Genomic DNA, 24,612 nt, shown 5'->3' with positions numbered 1-24,612 from the left:
AAATCTAATGAACTTTTTTATAGTCCATATACACGTATATAACAGGACAGAGGCCAAAATAACTGCACAACCAACAGACAGCAAATAATCTCATAGCACAAACTGTGAAACTCCCAGATGTTGCCAGTGATTTCCTCACAATAAGTAAGCAAGCACGACCTTAGTCGTGACCAAGTGAGGAAACAGAACTTTGATGACATTCCTTGATCAACAGCCCACTTCAATGCAATACTAAAATCAGTTTACCACTCTTTATGACTTAGGAGCAACAAAACTGAGGGGAAAAAGGAAAATACAGGTTTGACTTACAGTAAGCATGCCTATAGTAGCAGTGAGAACTCTGTAGGTATAGGTTTCAAGCCAGAAAGAAAGAGTGTATTAGTGAAAAAAAGAAATATTAACAACTCTAAAAGCCAAGGTTTTTTGTGTTTTTTTCCTCTTACCGGTATTCAGCTCCCCATCCTTTAACAAAACTCATTCTAATAGTACACATTCTAGTAAGCTGATAAACTGCTTCAAAACCCTGATTCACAGATTGAGCCAGAAGAGCAGCAAATTCTTGGTTATTGAAGATCTTCAGATTGCATCCTATAAAGAAAAAAGTCAGAGTACAATCAATGAATATTTGTGTTTGCTACAGAGAAGCCCAAAACTGTGAAGAAGCTATCAACAGGAAATCAAATGTTATGCAGTTGAATGCATTCACTAGACACTTGTACATGAGACCTGTGGTAGGCTACTAACCTGGAGGAATTTTGCACACAGTTGCAGGATGCCAGCCATATCTTTGATTACAGTTGGGGCTCTGAACAAAAATCGCGCTATCACTTAGGCACTCAGCAAAAACTTCTCCACCAATGTAATAGAGACGCACTCCCCGGCCTGGAGAAGGATTTAAAGGAACTCTAGTTACGATATGACCCAAGCAGATTAACAAACAAGGGAGTGTTTTCTTTCAGAAAAGGCCAAGATTTTTCTTTACAGCAGAAGCAGAAATGTGTTATCTACAAGACCACACTGCTGGGCTCACAGCTGTAGCAGGACCAAAGCACAATTAACTGGCATTTTCCTCCAACGAATATACAAAGTTTGAAGGAGAAGCAGAATGATCTTTGGTCAAGAGTGAGACAGAATTTTCTAGCCACATAATGACTTGTAACCAAATCCAAGTTAGGAAGCATTTGTTCCTAAACAACCTTTTCATTTAAAGAAGTGCCAGAATTGAAGTTAAAAGGTTAGACTCAGAATTAAAACCTGTGCTAATATTAAGAAGTGTTATATGTGAAGTGCCACAGGCTGCTATGGCAAAAAAAGGAAAACAAGTATACCACTTCAACACTCTCAGCTTACATGCACCCACACTATTTCACAACCCACTGCATACCCCTTCTCTGTACTACTTTGACAAAAACAACATGCCTTTATTTAACCCTACTACAAAAAAATATCCCTAAGATATCCTATTGTTCACTTTTAAATTATGATCTTGTTCTCTCTGAGTGGAAAAAAACCCATATGGGTCATTTCTAGTGTAAATAAGTAATGTACAACTGATCTTTTGATAAAGAAAACTGTTTATAATTATCAGGTCTTTTAAAGGCCATAGTTTCTCTTCCCCTTTTTCTTTAAAACTATTTTTAAAACAAGATATGAGCTGCTCTATAAAGAGAAAGCTCTCCTTTCATTTTTGCTTTTCCTCATCATTGACCACTTTGATCAGTCAGCACAGTCACAGCTTGAACTTCTGCACATCTAAGATTTTACCAGACAAGCATTTATATCTGGTATCAAGGTAGTCAGAAGGTTCTACAGAAAAGCTTGATTTTTTTTTTTTTTTTTAAGTAAAAATAAAACCAAAAAAATTCTTGTGAATGTGGCTGTGTTTAAGCTGAAAGATGGTAGATTTAGGTTAGATCTTAGGCAGAAGTTCTTCCCTGTGAGGGTGCTGAGGTGCTGGCACAGGGTGCCCAGAGAAGCTGTGGCTGCCCCATCCCTGGCAGTGTTCAAGGCCAGGTTGGACATAGGGCCTTGGATCAACCTTCTGTAGTGGAAGGTGTCCCTGCCCATGGCAGGGGCTTGAAACTGGATGAGCTCTGAGGTCCTCTCCAACACAAACCAGTTTGTGGTTCTACTTCAGTGGTTAAACTTTTTTACTAAAAGCAAAATCAAAAAAGATCTTATGAATGATGTTAAATAAAAGAATCCATGAAAAAATAAAGTAGTTCATTGAAGAGCTTAAAGCTAAATTGCTGCATTGTGGAAAACAATATTCTTTATTAGCCACTACGAAGAAAACCTTTATGATGTTAAAACAGCACATCATCTCAATGGCAGGTTTTCCCATTTCAGAAAAGAATTCAAGAAGTAGAATGCCCATTCTACGTTTCATAAATTAGAATAAACTAAGCAACATGTTAACATTTTGTAATTAAAGCTTAAATTTCAATTATAAACAACTCTGAATACAAATGATACCTAGGGCAGTGGTCTAACAAGGAGCCTGAAAGACAAAACCTACCCCTCAGGATGCTTTGGTGCACTTTCTTTCTCCAGAACAGCTACATGAGCAACAGAAATCCCATAGAGCTGAGTGGCTTCCTCTGGTGCTGCTCTCAGCCTGAGAGCTGTGTGACTGGTGCTGCCTTAAGTGGCTACTGACTGAGGAAAAGCAGCTCCTTTCAGCTCCAGCCATCACTGTAACTCTTTCCATTTGCAAGTGGCTATGGTAGCAGAAAATGCTACATTTCCCCCCAGTTTCAGAAACGGTGATCTCTGTGTCTTTCCACTACTGTCCTTAGCAAGAGAGACCAAGTTCTCCTTGGAAAGCCTTGAGAGAGAAGTTCAAGGGCTAGCTGCACAAGGGTGAAAGGATCCTACCACAAAGGTCTGCCCATCCTATGTGGATCATTCCTTATAATTCAATGCTAAAATGAAATTAAACAGTTAAAAGATCAGAGATTTTTACCTATATGTCGCCTTGTCATTTCCACCGTAGCATTTCGGTTCACATTGGAAAGCAGACCTAGACAAAATCGCTCTGAATTTGATGGATCTGTAAAGCCATCTACAGTCAGGGAAGGCTGTGATGCATGGAAAGTTTCTCCCACTCTTTGATTCAATTCGTAATATGCTATTGAACACCAAAACGCAGGCTCCGAGTAAGTAACTGGCTGCAAGTCTAAAAAAAACCAAAAGAAAATTAAGAGACAAGCTTAACATAGAATTTGAGGCTGAAAAGAAGTTTATCCGATCTGCTGTTAAGTCTCTCTAGAAATGACAGCAGTAGTCTCCTCAAACTACTCTTATTATGTTCTGCTTGCTGTCATTTCCACCTACCCCAGTAAACAGAATGAAATTCAATATTCCATGAAGGAAAGGAGGAAGAAGAAGGGGTGATCTAATCTGACCACAGCTCATTTAGTTTAGTACTTGCATCTTGCTCGGCAAAATTATTAAGCTAATGTTGCTGTGAGTGCCAGACATTGAGACATTTCTGTTGGCTTTCTGTATCTTGCAAACATTTTGGCAATGTTAAAAGATTAAACTATCAGACACTGAACAACACAAAGGAAAAAATATTAATATTAAAATGATGTTCCCTTGTATTACACTAGATCTTATACTGTCTCTTTATCTAAAGGCAGTTCTAATCTCCTTTTACTGTCCCCTACTAGAGCTCAGTACCTTCCCTGGGCATCCTCAGCTTTTCCTTTGCTGCTTCTTTTCATCAACCCTAATTACATACACGACGCTCCAAACAGCATTTTCCTATCATATATCCTGTCACTATTCCTTAAACAAACTCAAGGGAATCTGATCTTCCTGATACATTTATACAGACACACAGCAATGGCACCTGATCAAAACAGGTGGGCAACTAATGTGGGGAAAACAACTGTGTTGTGGTTACAGGTGAAACAGTATATAAGAGGAGCAGAACATACACACAAGGGAGACAGCAAGTCTAGGCAGCACTATGGATAGGCTAACGTCCTTCAAACTATTTCTTTTATAAATGCTATTCCACACACAAGTATATTATTCTTTCTCTTTGTTAGAATCTCAATGGTTACAGAGAGAGAGTATTTGTTAACAAGTTGTTAACCCAGCTCTACTATGTTTATCATGAGGAAGCCAACCCAGTCTCCTCACTATACAGGTCTAATTTTTAAAGTACATTCTCATTTTTAATGTAATTATATATATGTGTGTATATATATATATTTATATCTATATATATAAAGAGTTACCACACGCAGAGAAACAATTAGATGCATTTCCAGCTTACCCAGGCTATGATTAACTGGAGAAAGAGTACTAGGAGACAGCTCTGCTGGAGATCCTGTTGAAGCAATACAGAGCACATGATTTCAGTGCAAATGATTCTTGTTATTTCAGATGGGTAGGTATAACCATTATCTAGATCCAGTTTTATACTGAAATTCTTTGGAATTAGAAGCCCTAGAAATCCTACAACTGATTTTCCAGCATGTCTGAATTAAGATTATATTTAATTTTCCAGACTCTAGGGAACCTACACCTCCTCATAAAGATTTAATTAACATCTTAGTATTTGTTGTACTTGGCAGAGGTCTCACTTCATGTGCACTCTGTGACCACGACTTTATTTATGCACTTCTCCAGTGAGATTGCAGTGATTTCTTCAAAAATTCAGTGAAAAGGTAAGATAAAGTGGGTAAAGCAAGCGGGGTACTGCCTCTCTGTTCTCACAGGAGAGGGTTTATCTCTACAAAAGAACAAGCTGGATTTTTTCTTTCCAGGAAATTATTCTTTCTTGGGAGGAGGAATGAAAAAAAATAATCAGAAAACCATGTACTCTCAAATGCAGTTTCCACACTAGCAGGTAAAATAAAGAGAAGCTTTGCACAGAAACATACCTACAACAGCCGCTGATGTGAGGCTTTTTTAATTAAGGCACCTATTGTCAAATACTGAGAAAATACTGTAGCTCTTACAGAAACTAGTGCAGTTGATTCCAATTAACTGAAAAAGGTTGATAACATTAGCTAACCAAACACACACAAGTCTGCCAGCACATAGCAGGACATTCTTACCCAGCACATTAACTGTGCTTTATCCGATTTTAAGACCAATCAAATTACATAGAAATCCTTTCATACAAAGGCACAAACACTTAATGTTTCTACTCCTCTTCCAATGGAGCTTTCCATACAAGAACTTATTTAAAACATGGCAGAAGTGGTAAGGTTATCAATTAGGAGACAGGTTCTCAAAATGCAGCATTCCTGTAACTTGTTTAGGCCAACAGACCTTTTGCTTCAATGAGCCTCTGTCCAGACAGTAAATTTAGGGGTAGGTTGAAACCAATTAGCTATTAAAATCTATTTTAAGCCTCTCTGATGAAGACCTAATTAGGCCTGTATGTTTTTACGAAACAAATGAAATGCACTTAATATGCCACAGACTATTTTAAAAGCATTCCCTTAGCAAAAATTACTTTGTTCGCAAAAGATTGGAAGTGGTATTTTAAACAGAAAACACCAGGTTAGACAGAGGGTTATTGCCATCAGCATTGAGGCTGAATTCAGTCTGCTTCACATAGGGTTCACAACTATTAATACTATGTCTTGAAAGTAGCAAAAATTAAATGTTACCTGTATCCATGCTTTGGTTCAACTGCTGGTCACTTGTTTCTCCATCTTCACTAATATACCCTGGAGGTGGTGTTTCTGTTGGAAAAAAAACCAAACCAACCAAAAAAAACAAAGAACAACCAAACAAATCCACCTATTTGGTGAATGACTGGGGAAATCTGAAGGATGTAGAATTTGGTGCTCTTGTCCTCAAGCCTTCAGGAGCTCCGTATCATACCCGAATACTGAACTAGAATTTTATTTTGCTGTCTCTCTTCCAGTGGGTTAAATGTATTACTTGCCTATGTAAAACGTACCATCTCTTGTATTGCCAGTCAACTGCTCAAACATGTTATATATAATTAGCAGATAATCCTTGTTTATTCCATTACTTTCACTACAGCAAGTAACAATTTTGCAATTGTAATCATTAGATTTCACATTTAGTAGAATTACAAATGAAAAACACCCATCTGGTGACTTCTACAAAAAAACCCAACCAACCACCTGAGCTGTCTTTTTGTAGTACTGATACTTTTTGCAGTACTTTTTGTAGCATCAGATCAGATGCCCTCCTACACTTTATATAAGTTTCTAGATTTAAGTGTTATTTTTTAGTTCAGTCCCAAATCCATTTTATCTTCACTACAGAACAGTTGATTCCACTGATTCATTCATTAACAACTATGTTATCTAACAGGTCACACTACAAAGGCTCTATCATCATCATCATCATTATTATTATTACCTTCAAGCTCTATGAAAACTACAGTCTAGTTTTTTAACTAGCCTTCTTCAAGATGGAGTTTCACAGAACAAAGTAAGCTCAGTAGTAAGTTTGAAGCATTCTGATACTAGAAACTGTGCCTAATTCCACAGAAATACCTTCAAAACCGAGGAGAGAATGGATGCTCCTCTTCTCCATTCAAAATCTACTTTGTAATCCAGATAATGAGTTAACCAACTGCCTTTCAGGAAACAATTTTATTTGAACTGAGCAAATATCTTTTCCTATATATTAGAGGTGAAACCTTGATTTCTTTAGTGAAAGTGTTTGAAGCCAACTATCTCTACTATCACCTCAAAATTGTCTCCAAGACATCTGAGGGATTAAACACATCTAATTACATTATTACCAAACAGCAGAAATTTAAAGATGAAGCCTTTTGCTTAAGAATTAAAATCAAATTATATCAAATATTGTGTCTGAGATTTACAGCAATATAGTAAGATCAGAAGGAAGTCAGTGAGAGGAAACCAGATTAAGTCAGTTAAATAAAAATGAACCAGAAGCACAATATCTTCGGCTCATTCTGTAAAACTAGCGTGCTAAGTATAGATGTGACAAAATTCAAGTGAGCATTTAAAAGGATGATTAAGGGGAATTTTTGCTAGGAAAAAGTTTGATGACAAAAATCATACTTGTTTTGAATTACTCTTATAGAATTTGTTATGATAAAGTGGATTCCACACATCTCCAAATCATTCATTATAGTTAAGCTCACAGCCATGGTAAAAGGTTAATAACCATTTCCAATCCAACCCACGCCTCCTGTTTCCAGTTGTTAATATAGGCACTCTGGTACAGATTATTTTCCACATGTAGTCTCTGTCTGAACAGAGAAGATTTCCTCCACCTAGTATTATTAATATTGTTTCAGGGTCAGGGGTTGAGCATCACCACAGCTGGAAATAAATGCTCACATGTGGCATTAGGAACTCTCAGCACAGCTTGAATGCTGCCAGAAGTTTGGACGACTCAAGGCATCCATAACCTGAAAGGGAACATACAGCCCCAAAGGCCATCCTGCATCTTCATAACCACCATCTTCCCAGCTGTAGGTAAAATCAGCCTCGCTGTAGACCAAGTTCTGAGAGAGTGCTGCGGTGGGAAACTACCACAGTTGTGGCAGCCTACAGCTAAGGAAAACGGTTCTCTGAAGCAGGCTGTCAAGACACACAAGAGTTACCAGAACTCACCTAAGTACTCAAGATTAAGTTAGGGAGGTCAAATAAAGTAAGATGCCATGATATGAATACAACAGGAGGGTGTCGGTGACAAAGAGAAGGAGGCAAGGTGTGGTTAGCTGTATAAACATTGCAAGACCACATGAATACCTGCAATCACCTTTAGCAGACTTCCTGCAAATAACTACCTAGTTGCTTTAGCTCGTTTCCACTGCAATGGATTTTCAAATGGTGGCTTTCCTGCAAGTTGTTTGCAAATGCTAGGAAAAGCTCTCACGCTGATTCAAAAAAGTATACATAAGTTAAGAAAGCAACACCAGCTTCTAGCACCTTAACCTGCTCTTTAAAGATTTGTTGTCCCTGGATGGCAACAAAAGTGGCATAAACAAAACAGATAAGATCAGATTAACTGATTTTTTTTTTTGTGCCATTTCAATTCTTGGATACATTTAAAGAAAACACAAGCAACATCCCAAGATGTTTAGATACATCTCAAACTTGTACACTGCATGTATTTGAATTTCAAGGCAGCCATCCTATCCTTAGAGAGTTCGGATCTGAATCCTCAGCTTGTTCATAACATAGCAGCAATAAACATTTATGAGTAAACTTCACATTTGCTTGGTTTTACACTCCAGACAACTTCCTGTAGAGACAGGAAACAGGAAGCTGGGCAGGAAACAAAGGTCACTGTTCTTATGTTTCAATAAGGACACAGACTTTCAGGTGCACTGTAGCAGATTAGCCTGGCTATTTGTTTTGGGGTGGAGAACAGGGAATTCTTTAAGAGTTCAATATTGTTAGGTTGTCCTTTCATACTGACAAGACAAGACTGCACGCAATAGAAACAAATACACAAAGCAGACCTTGATCGATTGCAAACTACAGATAAAAACACTTTTAAGTCACTGTTTTGCAACTTAAAGTTTTCTCCACATACTACATGTGACAAGATCGAGCAGCACTTTGCTAACTCAATCTCCAGTGGACAACATTTGGCAACCCCTATATGGTTGTAAAACAGGCTTAAAGCATAATGTGAAGGTCTACTTTGCACTCATTAGAATCCTGAATCTTAATTAAGCTATTGAAACCAATTAAGCTATTGTGAAACCACAGCAATATGGTTTCACACAGGATTGTGTTCTGCAAGCAACACTCTGTTCAGGTATTTCCACTGGAATTAATACACACAATCTAGTTGATTTAATTTACTGCTGCATCTTTCAAGTAATTTGATCACTTAGAAGGATGAAATTATCTTTGTACCAGTGACACAACGTTAAACATATTGTGTATAGTGGGAGCTAAAAAACATACCTGGTATATAATTGCTCTGTGGCTCAATTCCAGCTGGGAAGTTAGTGTTTTCAGGAATGGAATGGGTATAGTCGTCAAGAGGTGGAAGCTCCGTCAGAATCTCAGTGTGCCGCGGCACTAGCACAGGAGGCAAAACTGGAAAAGCAAATTTCAGAGCATGAGTGAGACCCTCAAAATACACACTTCCGTGAGCTAAAAGGGAAAAAATCCCAACAACCAACTAAAACCTCTAAAAATTTCTTCAGATATTTTTAGATTTTCTAAATCTCAGTTCTGCTATTACTATAATTGTACTGCTAGTTACTGGAAGAAACAAGTTTCTGAGGTGCATCTTGAGTAAGACTAATTCCACAAAGTAAGTTGCCTCTATTGTCCTTTTCAATACTTAGCCAGCTGGAAACTGCTAGCAGTATTGGAAGGGTTTATCTGGAGTACCCAACACATTTGTAAAGATTTTTCAGTAACTTTGCTATTAAAAACTTTCAGGTGGATAGTATTCTCAAAAGAATCTTGTACCTTTGGCAAGAGAAAGCATCATCTTCCTTTATTTTTCATTTACAACATCATGCTGAACAAGTATAGGTGCTGCTATAGAAAGTCAGAAGGAGTCTTCCTACCTGGTGTCTCCACTCTCTGGTAGTGATAAGGGTTTACACATACTTCATCCTTTTTAAGATTAAAAGCATATTCACAGTTTTCAATTGCTTTAAGTTCATGGTGGCTGTGAAGATCTGGCCAGCGCCACAAGCGACAGTAAATAACATGTGGTAATCCTTTACGATGAGATACCTGCAGACGGCCATCGAGGGATCTATAGGGCAAAGATGTTGAGAAGTATTTACAGACTGCATGCTGTCTCTTGATTACTTAAGCAACAGTGTACACACACGGCACAGGTTGTTCAGTTATTCTGAGAATTCAGCGGGTTGACACTGCTAGTGACATTTATACTCTTATTAAAAGGCTTCAAATGGGATAGAAATGATGGTATCAAGCAGTGTTTTAACTTATTTTTGAGCTGCTCAAATTACTGCCAGTGAATTTAGACTTCATTAAAAGCCACTTTACCTCCAACCAAGTATTTAGGATGATTGCTTCATATACTTTTTTTTTTTAATTCAGAAGACAGTTGTTAAAAAAATAATCACACACTTTAACAGTCCCTTCCGCTGCTAAACCTCAAGGCTTTGCTGTGGCATGGACGTTTTATGGCTTTAAGCGTAAGAATTCCCACAGTATTGCAAATAAGCCTATAAGCAGTCAGCTGCCCAAGTGATCCACAGGACAGTATAACACAAAAAGCATGAATGCACATCTTGTAAGGGCTGTACTGTTTGTCTTCTTGACTTCATCTGCCTTGCTACCAGCTGAAAATGTTTTGCTAGTTTTAAGACAGACTGCATATGCTTACACAAATGCAGATGTTTATGATTGTTATGGGATGGGAGACAAACCTCAATACACAAATCAAGTAATGTGACATGAAAAAAATAAAGACCCTGTTTAGAATTTGCCCACCATTAACTACTGAAGAACTCAGAATGTTTTAGTAGCTTGTATCTGAGCCAATTAGCAAGACTTAACTGAAAGCTTGTGGCATACAAAGCAGTTTAAACACTTTGTAAGATTAGGTCTAAAGAATTAAGTTTCCCAACTTTGTTAATATAAATACCAGATCATATTAGAGCTTGCATTTAACAAGTCTTCCCATTCTTTCAATAGCACTCGTGTGAAACAGGAATATTGCAGAATTAAGAGTTTCATTGGTCAAAACATCAGCTGAGAACACTTGGATTTCTATACTGGCAAGCAAGTATTTTAAAATGCTGTACCATGAGAGGCCCTAGGAAGCATTTTTGTCTTATTTTACAACTAAATCATCCCATTACAGACCCTCCAAAGCGAATCCCTCCCACAAGATTTCTATGATGCGAGAGAGGGCAGAATATTCACCTGGTTTGTTCACAGAAGCTGTAAAGGCCTGCTGTATCCCACTGATCTATCGTGTTTGGTGTACTCAGTCCCCAAATTTCAGAGCAAGTGCTGTGCATAAATTGAAAACAAAAACAAAAAATTGATATGAATATGGAACATGGTTATTCAAAACACCATGATGTCAAACATGGAAAAATGTACAGAACACTTCCTTTCACATAGAAGATAGAGCATTGTTAGGCTTGCATTTAAACTGACACCTCATGCTATATTTTCTATATGAAGGAGGCTATCAAAATGGAACACGTGATTCAAGGTAAATGATAATGTTTTTAAGAGGTGAACAAGTTCTCTGTTTTTAAGTAGTAAATACAGTTGTAATGTTCCTTAAAACAGGCAAAACTTCCTCAGCCCAGGTCTCAGCAAAATTCAATTTTAAAGGGTATTTCTGGGCTTTTTTCTTTTGTTTGTTTGGGGGTTTTTTTGTTTTTGTTTGGTTTTAAACATAAGTTTCCCTAAGACTTCAAACAAAGGCCATCCAAAACTGCGTGTCACAATCTAACGCTCAGGTGCCACCAAATTAAGCATTACTCTCCTTCTCCATGCACATACTCATTTGCTGCTTTTCCCAAAACAGGAAAACTTGGGACTCTGAAGAAAAGCACATTATAGCTGATACTTCTCACCATTTTCCGTACTCTGCTTAGTTGAAGAACTACATATTCTTTTCCACAGTATACAAAACACAGTGTTTAACACAAGTTTACAGCATAGTATTTTAAGACTCAGCTGTAGAATAATAAAACTTTAATTGCTAAATCAAACAGGAGGAAAGGAGAGAAAACTAATTCTTTCCCAAACCAATTCAATGACAAGATCACCACAGGAAACAAAAAGAAGCCTTCGGTCACAGGCACAAAATTAAAGCAACAGCAGATTTAAGCAAAGCAGGTAAACAGCATGGGCTTATAAATGGGCAGCAGACTTTCAGAAGCATAAATCAAGCTCAGCTCTACCATATACTTTCTCTGCAACCATTGAAAACTGACAGTTTATTTTATATAAGTAATACACAACTAGGCTTTGCACCTCAAAGAGAAGATGTTTCACAAGCGATTTCCACTTTATTACAAAGCCTGAAGTTTGACTGCCTGCTACACTGCCCTCAGAATAAATAACCTGTTTAAAGAGAAGGCAACAGAAAGAAAAGACTCGAAGCTCACCAACTCCAAGTTTTAAATACAGGTGTCGTGATTTAAATTTAAACTCCTAAGTTTAGCAGATACACTTACAAGTTTGGATTGAGTCCTTAAGAGAAGAGGGGTGAGGTAGGTCTTCTTATTTCTCCTTCCTACACAGGGAGGATTTGTTAGTGTTATGAAAGAAAAGACCAGAGAGCACAGCACTGTACTTAAAACCATGTTCAGGGCTGACACCCATCTCAATTCCACAGTGGCTTTAATAAAACAGAATTGTGGGCTATTGATGAAGAGAATCAATGGTTCGTGTTCCCTTCTCGCCTGTCCATGAGAGGCCTCATTTCTAATACCATCCCAGGGACAATGAAGTGTCCATACAATTGAGCAGCAACCCAAATCACTAAATTGGCTAGCTGATCACAGAACATACCTGATGAAAATTTATGTTTTGAGAGCTAGTTTTCAGCCACATCAGTTCTTCTGCTCATCAGTTCTTCTGTGAACAGTGGAACTACACAAGCACTACAAACGCAGAGCGAGAGTGTAATTTTGGGCAGCAGCTTGCATGTATCACAAATACAAGTATTTCATATAATATGGCCTTTGACATTTTACTGATTATGTATACAAGTAAAATCTCATACTAGATGGCTTTTTGCCTAGAAAGCAGCAAAGAGCCACAAGCAGGCCCATTCTCTAACATACATTCAGCTCTTTAAAAAGCCAGCTCTCCTGAACAAGCTACATCTTATCTCAGACACAGGCACCATCACAGCTCTCCAAAAAGAGTGGGATGAAGAGGGATACTGACCATTACTGTATCACCGAAGCCTCTAACCTCTTTTTCATATTCCCAAAATGCTTCCATGACAGTGGGTTGCCCGAAGCTGTGTAAGGATTGAAACAGTTGTCCTGAAGGCACGCAGGCAGCCTAGCCTGTGGGACACCAGGGAGCATCCCTGCACTGTATTGTGTCTTTATATATGCACCACTACTGCTGGTAAGACAGATCATCATGTACATTAAATAAGAAGAACAATCAGCAGACACAAAGCCTGCTGCATATTAATTGATACAGCCAGCTCTGACAGCATACTACCTTTGAGCAACGGATCCTTTATACAAAGCAGCACTCCAAAGCTGATGCTGTCACTCAGATTACATGTTCCCCAAATTGTGGGGTGCATCACTGGTGCAAGCATGACATGCCACACATTTGCTTCACAAGATTTTTAAAACAGCATGTGCAAAAGTAAAATTTCACAGCCCCTGAGAAAGCATAATGAACAGGAACAGTATTTTATATTGCTAACTTCTTCTCTCTATAAATATTCAAACTATCAAAGCTGACAGCAGACTCTACAACCTATGGAAAGAAAACCATGCTGAAGTGGCTGGGTGATGAAGCTGCAGCTTGCAATGCAACTAGGACACCATGGAGGGAGGGCAGGCCAGGAGGTACAGAAAAAGCGATCAGTCAGAGCAAAACTGCTCATATAATCAGCAGCTTATATGTTATGCTGTCTTCCAGGATGTCTGTCTCCTTTGAGCTCGGATAAATATCAGTGTTTTACTATCTCATCTACTCCAGGACTATACTCAAACCTCCAATAATCTGCAATCAAATACTGAAAAGCGTGCACGAAACCATCCAACATGATCAATAAAGTCAGCCAAACACAGCTTTTACTGTTCACTGGAAAAAGCATTGGAGGAAATAAAGCGGTCTCCCCACTTCCCTGCTTACATAAAAGACTCACTGCCTAAAAGATGCAAGACTGTTCCCTCCACGTCATCCAGACCGTAAAGTAGGGCTCTGAATATTCACACGCACACCAAATCAAAATGAAATGCCTCACAACTGTGAAAAGCGTTATTTCATACACAGCACTCCCATGAAAGGCCACAGTATGCTCATTCATACACAAGCAAAAGGCTGATAGAGGGCACACTCGCCTACTCATCCCTGGCAGCTAGAAAGGTGACTGCATTCTGAATGATGTTCAAACAATCTAAAAGGGAGGTACAGACTTTTCAGTAGTACAGAATTACTGCCCCAAAATAACTAGGAGGCATTCTCTCCTAAACCTCCCTTTCTGAAGCACACTAAACCCCTTGTGATATGAAGAGTCCTCCTATGCCTTAGTCCATAAAGAATTCAGAAGATTCAAGGACTAACATCTGCACTCATAAGTTAAGTCTTGTCTGGAAACATTCCCAGGCCCTGGGAACACGATCATGTATGCTAGAAAGCAGGACATTCCCTAACACTGGGCTGTGCCAAGTCCTGTTCTCCCACACAATTCCCAGGTTTGTGAGTTGCACTCCACCGGGATTCACACAGGGCAGTTCAGATGCAGTCACCCTGCCCTGGCACCTAAGAGTTTAAAGATATGGACAAGGCAGTCTTGCGCCAGTTGGCTGCAGTGCCTGGGAACACTTCCAGGCACGTTTAATTTATTAGGAGGGAGGCAGCCAAGACAGATCACCATTTCACCTTTAGTAAGCAGACTGCCCTCAAACTGAAGTCTAGAAGTACCCTTCAGGCTTCTTATTTTACCAGACAGGGGTGTTTGGTTTTGAACTCTCTGTATACCACAGCACTGGTAAGCCACCATTGTTTCCAAAATATAATTTGGCTCCTGCATTCAAGCTGTACTTAAACCTTTCCTGTGTAGACAGCACTTAAACGTACTCTAAAATACAAGTTTAAAGCTAATATACTTCCCTCTCACCAGAGCAGACATTTTCATTCCAAGGAGCATTATCACTGTTGTTCTCAAAACAATTTGTCTGTTGACAGAAACAAAGTTAATTATACAAAAGCTAATACTTTCATCCTTTCAACACTAGCTCAGATTAGCAAATCACCATGTTCTGTGGCCTCTAGCAGTCCGAAAGCAAGCCTTCTTGAATATCAGATTGCTGCTTTTGCAGACCCCACAAAATTAGTAAGTTTATTATCAGGGACTTCAGGGATATGAAGCATCACACTGGTTCAGCTTCCCAGGTGTTCTTAAGTTCTAACAAGGCAAAACTATTTCCTGAAGAAAGAAGAGATGCTCAAAGGATACTTGCAAGGAATAACAACTGCTCTTTGAGACCCAGGGAGAAGTCAAAGTCTAGCAGATATCTGGTTAACCTGCTACACACTAAACCTGAGGCAACTCAGTCCCGCTATTCCTATCTCAGAATCTCCTAGAAAGAGTCATACAAGTTATTACTAGGTGTAACCAAAGACAATTCTGTTGGAGCCCTTCCCTAAATGGAGAGGGTTGCAAGACCTGGTGTATCAACCTGAATTTTCATCTTCTTCTAAGGAGCAGCATCTCAGATGATACTGTACAGCTCTGGCAAGAAGAATCTTTAAGGTGGCTACCATCATGCAGCAGCACACAGTATGCCTTCACTTCTTCCATTTCATCATTTCCTGTAAGAGGAAAATCTGAGTTCCAAAAAAATGGCAGCATTCAAGGCAAGGTTGGACAGGGCCTTGGGCAACATGGTCTAGTATGAGGTGTCCCTGCCCATAGTAGGGGGCGGTTGGAACTACATGATCATAAGGTCCTTTCCAGCAGAAACCATTCTATGATAAAACTGGACTACCAAGTCCCTATTCAAATACAGACGAATTCTTGATCTGCACATGAAGAATAAACATGGACAAACATGGTTTGTGCCACACTCCTAAGTGAACAATTTGATTTGCTTTGCTTTAATATATTATATTCCTCTTGAAGGAATCGAAGTCCACATCAAAATCTGTAATAACCAGATATAAACTACATGGGATGATACAGTCTAAAGTAACATGCTATAGTCACGTTCAAGAATCAAAAAATACAGAGGGACATCATCTCAACTGGAACACACTGCCCAAAAATAGATTCTTGTATTTGCAGTATGATTAGGTGGTAAAGGAGATTGACCATCTAGATGAAAAAAGGAACAGGATAAGATGACCATTGCCAACCAGCATATTAATTAATGTTAGTCTGTGACAGCATGACCTCATCTTACTGAATATAGAAAACCACTTGCATCCTGGCTTGCAGTGGTAGCAATTCTGAATTAGAAACTTCAGTAGTTGGAGATGCAGCTATACAGAACAAACCATAATCCCCTCACTGATGTCCAGATGCCAACTAATAAAGCCACGTCAGGTTGGTACTCAACCTAGAGTGCTTAATCAGGTTCAGTTTCTAAGCATGGTTAAAGGCCAAATGTAAAATTTGCAGATCCAAGCAAGTATGTGCAAGAACTGTCCAAATAGTCATAACCACAGCATCAAATAAGATGGTGCCTACTTGCACATACTCCAAGACATCCAAGATATCCCTGCAATTTCTCCAAGTGTATTTGCAAAATAGAAAATATAACCAGGGATAAAAGTGGTAGGTCTCATCAGTAATGCCCAGTTTTATAGAGATGTTGTTTTATTTGGGACTATAGTTGAAAGAATCTGAAGCCACCAGAGTTTAAAACTGTACCCTATATGCACTATAACTGTTACACACACACTTAGGCTGGTATTTTTTGGCCTGGTATATTACCGGTTGTTGTTACTATTAATATATTACCAGTTTTTACTGAGACACAGAATGAACAAAGCAACTACCCTAACACTATTTACAGTACTGGCAGTGCTCATTGTTCTAGGTACTTTTTGTACTAAATAAAGTGCTTGCAACAAGTACAACATCAGATGAAAGTAGGCAGAACCACTTCAAAGATATTTACATATAAAGTACCAGAAACTCTATACAGAAGGTGTTAATATTGTCACAATTCATGCATATCTGCAATTCCACTTTCTTCTTCAAAGTCTTGCAAAGTAGAACAGCTTTTAAAGGAGCTAAAAGGCACAGAGTTCAGTTGACAGCCTCCTCAACTGAAGTGGAAGCACTAGAAAGATGACAAATAAAACCTGAAATGCAAATTGCATCATGCTATTCAAAGGCTCTATTATACAGGAACCATTATGGAATGGTCCTGGCCATTGAACTTACTTATTTGTGAAGTATTACACTGAACTCCTAACATCTTTCCTGAATCTTTCATATCTTTCAGAATCTACAGCCACTAACACATTTGCAAGTCCATGTTCAAGGCAATCTTCTCCATTTGTCTTTCTCCTGCATCTTAAAATCATGAGCCTTTCATCCACTGAATCTAATTTGTCTGCCCCTACATTTTCTGAGGCATTTACAGTGCTGGAGCTGGGACTGAAATGAAAAGTTATTTCAGTAAACTGATAGTACCCCATTTATCCGTTTTAAAGTGGGAGATGCGAATGGAATTTTCAAAGTCTAGAATTCTCATGCAAAGCCTTCCCTATAGACGCGAGCCTGACATTTGTTTTCACTCACATTTCACTCAAAAGATTAAACAGGAAAAAAACCATAACAGAAAAAATGATTGGGTTTTCACTTAACTGAGAAATTATTTATCACAGGCACACAAACACCTTTATAGCAGCCTAACATTTACAGGACTTACTACCTTGACTGATATTCTGCCAAGAGCGCAGAAAAAAGGTGCAGAACTTGCTTCAACACCTACATCAAGCTGTCCAAAATGCAGTTAGAGTAGTAAGAAATGGCCACTAGATTTCTGCAATCTGATTTTCTATTTTGGGCAAATGCCATTGCTTTAACATTGCTCATAGCTGCTTCTGTTAAATTTGCCTGAGAAAACAGGTTAATGCCTAAACATTGAAGATCTGAACCTTGCATACTAACTTTTTTACACACAGTATTGTGTTCAGCACAGACAACAGTTCCTACCTGATCTGCCTGATCATGGTTTCCTCAAGTCTGGGTTTCAAATGAATATACATTAGCTGCTTTTCTATTCTAACTTGACAGATCTTTCTATATGCTGGCAGTTAACATTTCTCCCTAATACAGCCTAAAATGCCTATATACCAGCTAGCAGCAATGCTAATTATATTACCTGCCTTTGCAAACAGTACCTCATCTAGCTGTACAGCCAGTTGTCTGAACAAAATCTTACTGTAAAATGTAGTTTGGCTGGCTTAAGTGTCTCAATTACTGGAATGTATGTTGCTCGTGGTTTCTTTTCCCTGTGCTGGGGGTGGCAGGGGAAAGGTTATTTGCACTGAACTTACTTAGAAAACATTAAAGAGATCTGCAATAACAATGTAAAAGTTAAACTACCCCTGTATCTGCCATACTACTTTTTGACTCTTACATCACTTTGCATCCCTGCAGAATTGACCAACCTTTTTACTCACACCTCCATCATCTTGTATTAGTGGCAAAATGTTGTCTACTCACTTATATCCATAACCAGGAATACACATTTTATCAAATGGTGTGACTTAAAGCTACAGCAGTTCAACCCTGCTTGTGAATGATGTGAAGTAGTAACACAAAGGTCCTGATCTCGTTTCCTTGCATTAGAAAATGTAAAGATTCTGTAATTCAGTAAGAAATAATTATTCTTTTTCTGAGTACTGCTAGAGGGATGAGCTAATATCTTACCCAATGCCAAATATAAAAGCACAAGTGTGAATTCTTCTTAAGAATGATTTACACAGGTCCGCAGGGTCACTCATCTTTAAGAGGAGCTAGACAAGATTCCTCCTTGGGGAATTTCTGCTAAAAGGTAGTATTAGCAACCACAGTAAATGGGTATTTACAGATGTTGTAAGTACAGGTGGGCAGTTAGTCTGTTAACAGATTCTTTCTTTCTTCAAAGGAGAAACAGATCCTGTTAAGCCTAGAAAAATTATATTAAGTAACATCTAAAAGAGCTCTAAACTCCAAAAATCTTGCAGAACTGAAAGCACAGGTTTCTCTTTCAGAACAAGCTCAACAATAGTAAACCTGGCAGCTAGGGCATTTGGCTCCCACAGTTGAGTGCTCCCTCAGTTGTCTCCAACCCTAGATTTAGGCTTATCTAAGCAAAAAAGTTTAGTTTTCCTCTCTTTCCCCAAATCCAAAAGCAGACCTTTTCTTCTTTGAGCATATGCAATACAAAGATTACTGCTGAAAGCAGTAACCGTACCTTCTCTCCCTGCCTCCTCCCCACACAGATATTCAAGGACACGCTACATGCAAGAAAGAAATGTTTATGTATGTGCATATTTAGTGGAATATAAATCAGGAACCATTACACAACTTATCATCAGAACCCTTTCAGGAATAGAGTTTACATAGAATTTTATACAGTATATTCAGTATCATTACATCAAACACAAAATATAGCATCTGAACTGAGGAAAATTACTTAAGTAACCTTCCTTATAAATGAATGCATGCTAAAAAATTAACACATCAAAATAGCCAGAAAAGCAGGAGGCACAGGATACAATTAACCTCTCTAACACTGTGGGAAAGAGAAAAAGTCATTGAACAACTCCCATTTACTTCAGCTTAAACTTTAAGAATGTCCACAGGGGATGCAAAAGTGGAACCTGAGGTACAAGACATTCTGTCACAGCCTAACATCTTAGCTGCCCATAGCTCATTTCAGGGACAGTAGCTAGTTTCTTCCAGTTTTGAAGAGTGCCAGGCCAACAAGTCATCCTGATGAACATTATAAGCTTCTGTTGCCCTTTCTGAAGACACACTTCTTCCTGGTCACATGTGCAACAAACTGCCTACAAAACCAGAAATACAGATATAAGGCAGGCCCCTTCAAAGCACTTTATCCTCCTCTTTTCTCCTATATATCCTGATGTGCTAGCCCCATGCTGTCAGACAAAATAAAACAGCCAACAACAATCAGTGTTACCTTTTATTCTTCTCTTGATGCTAGGAGGTGCTGGAAGGATAGCACTTCAAAGTTCAAGAGCAATTTTTCCAGGATGCCATGGAAACCAAGCAGAAGTAAAATATTTATTTCTTTTCTTGTTGTCCGTATGGTCTGTTCAGATGCAGATCCTATCAAAGAACCTTTACTCCCTGTTCAAAGTCAGGTGGAGAGCCGCCTGCAAACTTGTAGGTTTCTAAATGGCAAGGATCAAGCAGCACAGAGACGGCGACTGAGAAATAAAAGGCATGCAGTACAGCTCAGCCTCACTCAGGAGTCGTCAGGGAGCTGGCCACGAGTCTCATGCTCAGAGACAGAAGGCAGGGAGCATGCAAAAACAGCCTATGGAAATGACGAGCTAACAGCTGCCCTGGGAAACGTGTCCTGCAATTCCCTACTCTCAATGTAACACCACAGCCTTCAGCAGCTACAATTTGTATATCTCAAACTCTGAAACAGCCTTACTGGAGACAAGATGAATCACAATACAGATTTACTCTCCCTAATCACATGTTCAAAAACAAAGCCATCAAAACCAGTGGCTTCTAGATACCCTGCATCCAGTGAGGATGACAAGTGTACAACAGGATTCACAATGGCAGCTCCCCAGACCAAACCAGGTGGTGGTGAGGGAAACCCCAAACGAAAAAATAGGGAGAAAAAAAATATGATCATGTGGACCCACAAGCTCTGAGGACATGGATTCGCATATTTAAGACGACACTCTTGAAATGATAACTTGGAATCCCTGAACTGCTTTCATTGGTTATGTTGTTATATCCAATAAAGGTTGTCTGATTGACGTATTTTAGTTTCTCCTAGTATCTTTAGAAATGTAAACACTTCAAATGGCATTCAAGTTTGCAAGTTTGAAACTCCCATAGCCTCAAGTACCATGTTCATTACCTATCTTCAACATTAGTTAGCTCAGACACATTATCTGAATTTCACCTGAGAGCACCACACTGGAAAATGTCTTTGGACTTTCTGACAAAAGCTTTCCAGAGAACACAAGACCAATACCTCTTAGAAATAAAGGACCAAAACTATATTATCAGAGTAAAGGAAGCATAATCAGAACACATGCTCCAAAAGCACCCATGTAGGTAAAGAATCAGATCTCCATGTAGCCAGTAAGATGTTGCACCACTTCAGGTAGAAGGCAGCTATGAAGCAACTATGTTCGGCAACTCACTCTAGCTGAGAAATTGCCATCTGTCCTCCGCTCTCATTATATGAGAGCCTATGAAAACAGTTGATCAAGCAATTCCTTTCTAATGCTTAAATTACCACTGAAATGCCCCCACTAAAGAGACAGATGACTATCATCGTCTTTCAGATTGGGAGCAATGTCAAGCTGTTAAATACCTTTCTTCCACTTACAAATTACATAAGAATTTAAGAACCCAACAGATTCATCTCAATTTCATTTCACACCATATGTGATTACTTTTTCTTTTTTCTGTTTTGCATTAGTAAGCAATACTATGTGGTGGGTTCAGATGACACCCAATGCAATTTCACAGATTAATGCTCTGTATCATTCTTAACCTACCTCAACAGAATCAGAAGTATCAAAGGACAAAGTATTTTTATACTGACTGATATATATATCAAAATACTGACTGACCTATCCACTACAAATTGGTTTGTTAAGAGCAGATAGCAATCTCCTAGAAGATCATACTTTCAAAAAGACATAAACACAGCTCAGCACACACATTTTAGGATGAGTACCAGACAGACATTAGAAAAAAAATTACCTTTACCTCAAGTTCTCTGACCACTATTAGTCATAGTAGGTGCGGTGAAAGCTCTTCCCCACAAGCTCACAAGTACAGCTACCAAGGGCTAAATCAAATAATTTGTCTTAAGCAGTCCATCATCCTCCAAGTGGGTGAGTGGCTGATGCTAATGCATGAGTGGGCTGTTTTGCAACTGATGGACAGCTGAGAAAACATGTGATTTTTTGATTAACCTTCTCAAGCTACCGGGTATTCTATGTAGTGAGGGGGAAGGATTAGCACTGCAAGACATTCATCTTGTCCACGTTCCTTCAAAATATGCCAACATGGCAAAAGAACAACAGTTACAGGAACTTTTAACACCTCATTTCAAACTGAAGCTGCCTGTGGACAGCTTCCCCTATACACCCATCTCAGGAATCCCAGGAAGACAAATGAACACAGGATATATAAAGTACTCAATGTATGGAATCCTCTACACCCAGAATGACCCCTACTGCAGCCCAAGGCATTCATACCCAGCAGAAAATTGGTGACTTAGAATACATTAAACTTGATCCATAGCCCAAAACCCAGACTATCTCTAAAGAGAATAGATACAAAAATTCACAGAAACAGCAGGTATTATACTACAAAGGTGTACAGTGTTTCCTGTAAGGTATTTCAAATGAAGTTAAGGGTTGAGCCATAGAGGAAGCTTCCCCAAACAACATACTAGCGAAGAGAATTGGATGGTACCTTGTGTGATGACTGTCGTATTATTTTTCTAAATAACAGAATCGTAGAATGGTTTGGGTTGGAAAGGATCTTAAGATCATGGGCAGGGGCACTTTACAGTAGACCATGCCACCCAAGGCTCTCTCCAGCCTGGCCCTGAGCACTGCCAGTGATGGAGCATTTATCTCCTAAATGGCAACCTGTTCCAGTGCCTCACCACCCTCACTGTAAAGAACTTCCTCTGTTTCAGTTTAAACGCCCTGTACTATCACTGTGGTCCCTGATGAAGAGTCCCTCTCCAGCATTCAAATACAAAAATTAAATCAGACAATGACATTATCATCATTCACAGCAATGTCCATATTTTATGAGAACAACTAAAGCAAGTTCACAATTAGAAAGGCAGCCATAGAGGCATGAATAGTTTCATTGTTCTGATACAAGAACACAGTATCTTATTCTCAGAATTAACTTATTGGGTTTGCTGAGATATTATATTGCCTTATGTGCTTTACAAAGGCAACAATCAAGAAAGCAACTTAGTAGTAAGGTGTGTCTGCTGTGCCTCTGCTCTCCTCAGACTTAGAACAAAATACAGGACCCCATATTAAACACTATTGACAGAAAATGTGTATGCAGGGGACAACTTCTGAACAAGAATTAAAATCTATTCCTTGCTGCCTAGAGCAAGACGGAAAGGATTTGTTAAGATCACGGACAAGTCCTGAAGTCTTCAGCACCTTGCTCATGATCCACACCCAGAACACGCATCTGAAGACAATGCTCACAAGTGCTCTTGCCTCACATGCAATTGCTTAACAGTTAAAGCATTTTCCCAGGACATCCAACAGTTTCTTTTCCTCACTCCACCTAACACGAGTCAACCCTGATCTACTACCATCTGCCCACTGCTAACATAGCAGCTGCCCTGCTCTCTTTTCTGTCCTATTCATGGATATCCTTCATCCTTTGTCAAGGTGAGGTTGGACAGGCCTTGGAGCAACCTGCTCTAGGAGAAGGTGTTCCTGCCCATGACAAGGGGTTAGAACTGGATGAGCTGTAAGGCCCCTTCCAACACAAACCAGTTTGTGATTCTAAGATGAGAGTTTCAAAGGCTTGAGGAACATGACCATTCAAGTGAAGAGCTATGTGGCTTCTTGCTGCGAAGAGAGCTGCTTAAATCCTTCTTGGAATGTCTGTTGTTATTGGTCAAGATGTTGAAGTGTTCCCACATAATGAACAAACACACTGACACTGTATTCTTGTAAAAACATCCTCCTATCACGGAACAGACTATTAAAGCCATTTTAAATTAAAAAAAAAAAAAAAAAAAAAAAAAAAAATTAAGTTTAACATGGCTGCCAGCAATGCACCTTGCAACAGGCACAACCACATAAGTGAGCCTTTTGTCCTCCTACTATATTCCATCTAATTGAGAGACAAAGGGGACAGCAAAACACTGATTTTTTTTTGTTACTAACCATGCTTAGAAAAGGCATCAGTCTGCAAGATATGTACACAGGACACAAAACATTAGACACTCAATATTTTAATACAAAAGAATTAAAACACCCTCAAGTCCTTCTCCACAGGGCTGCTCTGAATCTCTTCTCTGCCCAATCTGTAGCTGTGCTTCAGATTGCACTGACCCAGGTGTAGGACCTTGCACTTGGCATGGTTAAATTTCATAAAGCTGGCATCAGCCCACCTCACAAGCGTGTCAAGGTCCCTCTGGATGGCATCCCTTCCCTCCGGCGTATCAACTGAACCACACAGCTTGGTGTCATCGGCAAACTTGCTGAGGGCGCACTCAATCCCACTGTCCATGTCACCGACAAAGATGTTGAACAAGACCGGTCCCAACACTGATCCCTGAGGGACACCACTCGTTACTGGTCTCCAGCCGGACATTGAGCCATTGACCACAGCTCTTTGCGTGCGGCCATCCAGCCAGTTATCCATCGAGTGGTCCACCCATCAAATTGATGTCTCTCCAATTTAGAAACAAGGACATCATGCAAGACAGTGTCTAATGCTCTGCAAAGTCCAGGCAGATGACGTCAACTGCTCTACCCCTGTCCATCAGTTCCGTAGCCCTATCATAGAAGGCCACCAAATTGGTCAGGCAGGATTTCCCCTTAGTGAAGCCATGCTGGCTGTCACCAATCACCTCCTTGTTTTTCATGTGCCTTAGCATACCTTCAGGAGAAACTGCTCCATGATTTTGCCAGGCACAGAGGTGAGACTGACTGGTCTGTAGCTCCCTGGGTCATCCATTTTCCCCTTCTTGAAAATGGGGATTATATTTCCCTTCATCCAGTCATTGGGAGCTTC

At 39.3% G+C, this 24,612-nt stretch overlaps 1 protein-coding gene across 7 annotated transcripts in view; it reads right to left on the bottom strand.

The window, feature by feature from the left end:
• SMAD2 (SMAD family member 2) overlaps window positions 1-24,612 on the bottom strand; it is a 52,219-nt gene that overhangs the window by 4,857 nt on the left and 22,750 nt on the right. For 3 of the 7 annotated variants that reach the window (XM_080638090.1, XM_080638089.1, XM_080638091.1), the window contains exons 3-10: window positions 10,857-10,946; window positions 9,521-9,714; window positions 8,904-9,038; window positions 5,637-5,711; window positions 4,289-4,342; window positions 2,966-3,178; window positions 745-882; window positions 444-588 (exon numbers count right to left, since the gene is read on the bottom strand). In XM_080638090.1, coding sequence (XP_080494216.1) covers window positions 444-588; window positions 745-882; window positions 2,966-3,178; window positions 4,289-4,342; window positions 5,637-5,711; window positions 8,904-9,038; window positions 9,521-9,714; window positions 10,857-10,946 — 1,044 coding nt within the window. The remainder of the gene's footprint in view (window positions 1-443; window positions 589-744; window positions 883-2,965; window positions 3,179-4,288; window positions 4,343-5,636; window positions 5,712-8,903; window positions 9,039-9,520; window positions 9,715-10,856; window positions 10,947-24,612) is intronic. The other 4 variants (XM_080638092.1, XM_080638094.1, XM_080638093.1 and 1 more) reach the window with 4 other exon arrangements.

Source organism: Psittacula echo, assembly GCF_963264785.1.
Source record: "Psittacula echo genome assembly, chromosome: Z".
Lineage (NCBI taxonomy): Eukaryota > Metazoa > Chordata > Aves > Psittaciformes > Psittacidae > Psittacula > Psittacula echo.
The sequence above is the reverse complement of the archived record's forward strand: the minus strand, read 5'-3'. Positions and strand labels throughout refer to the sequence as shown.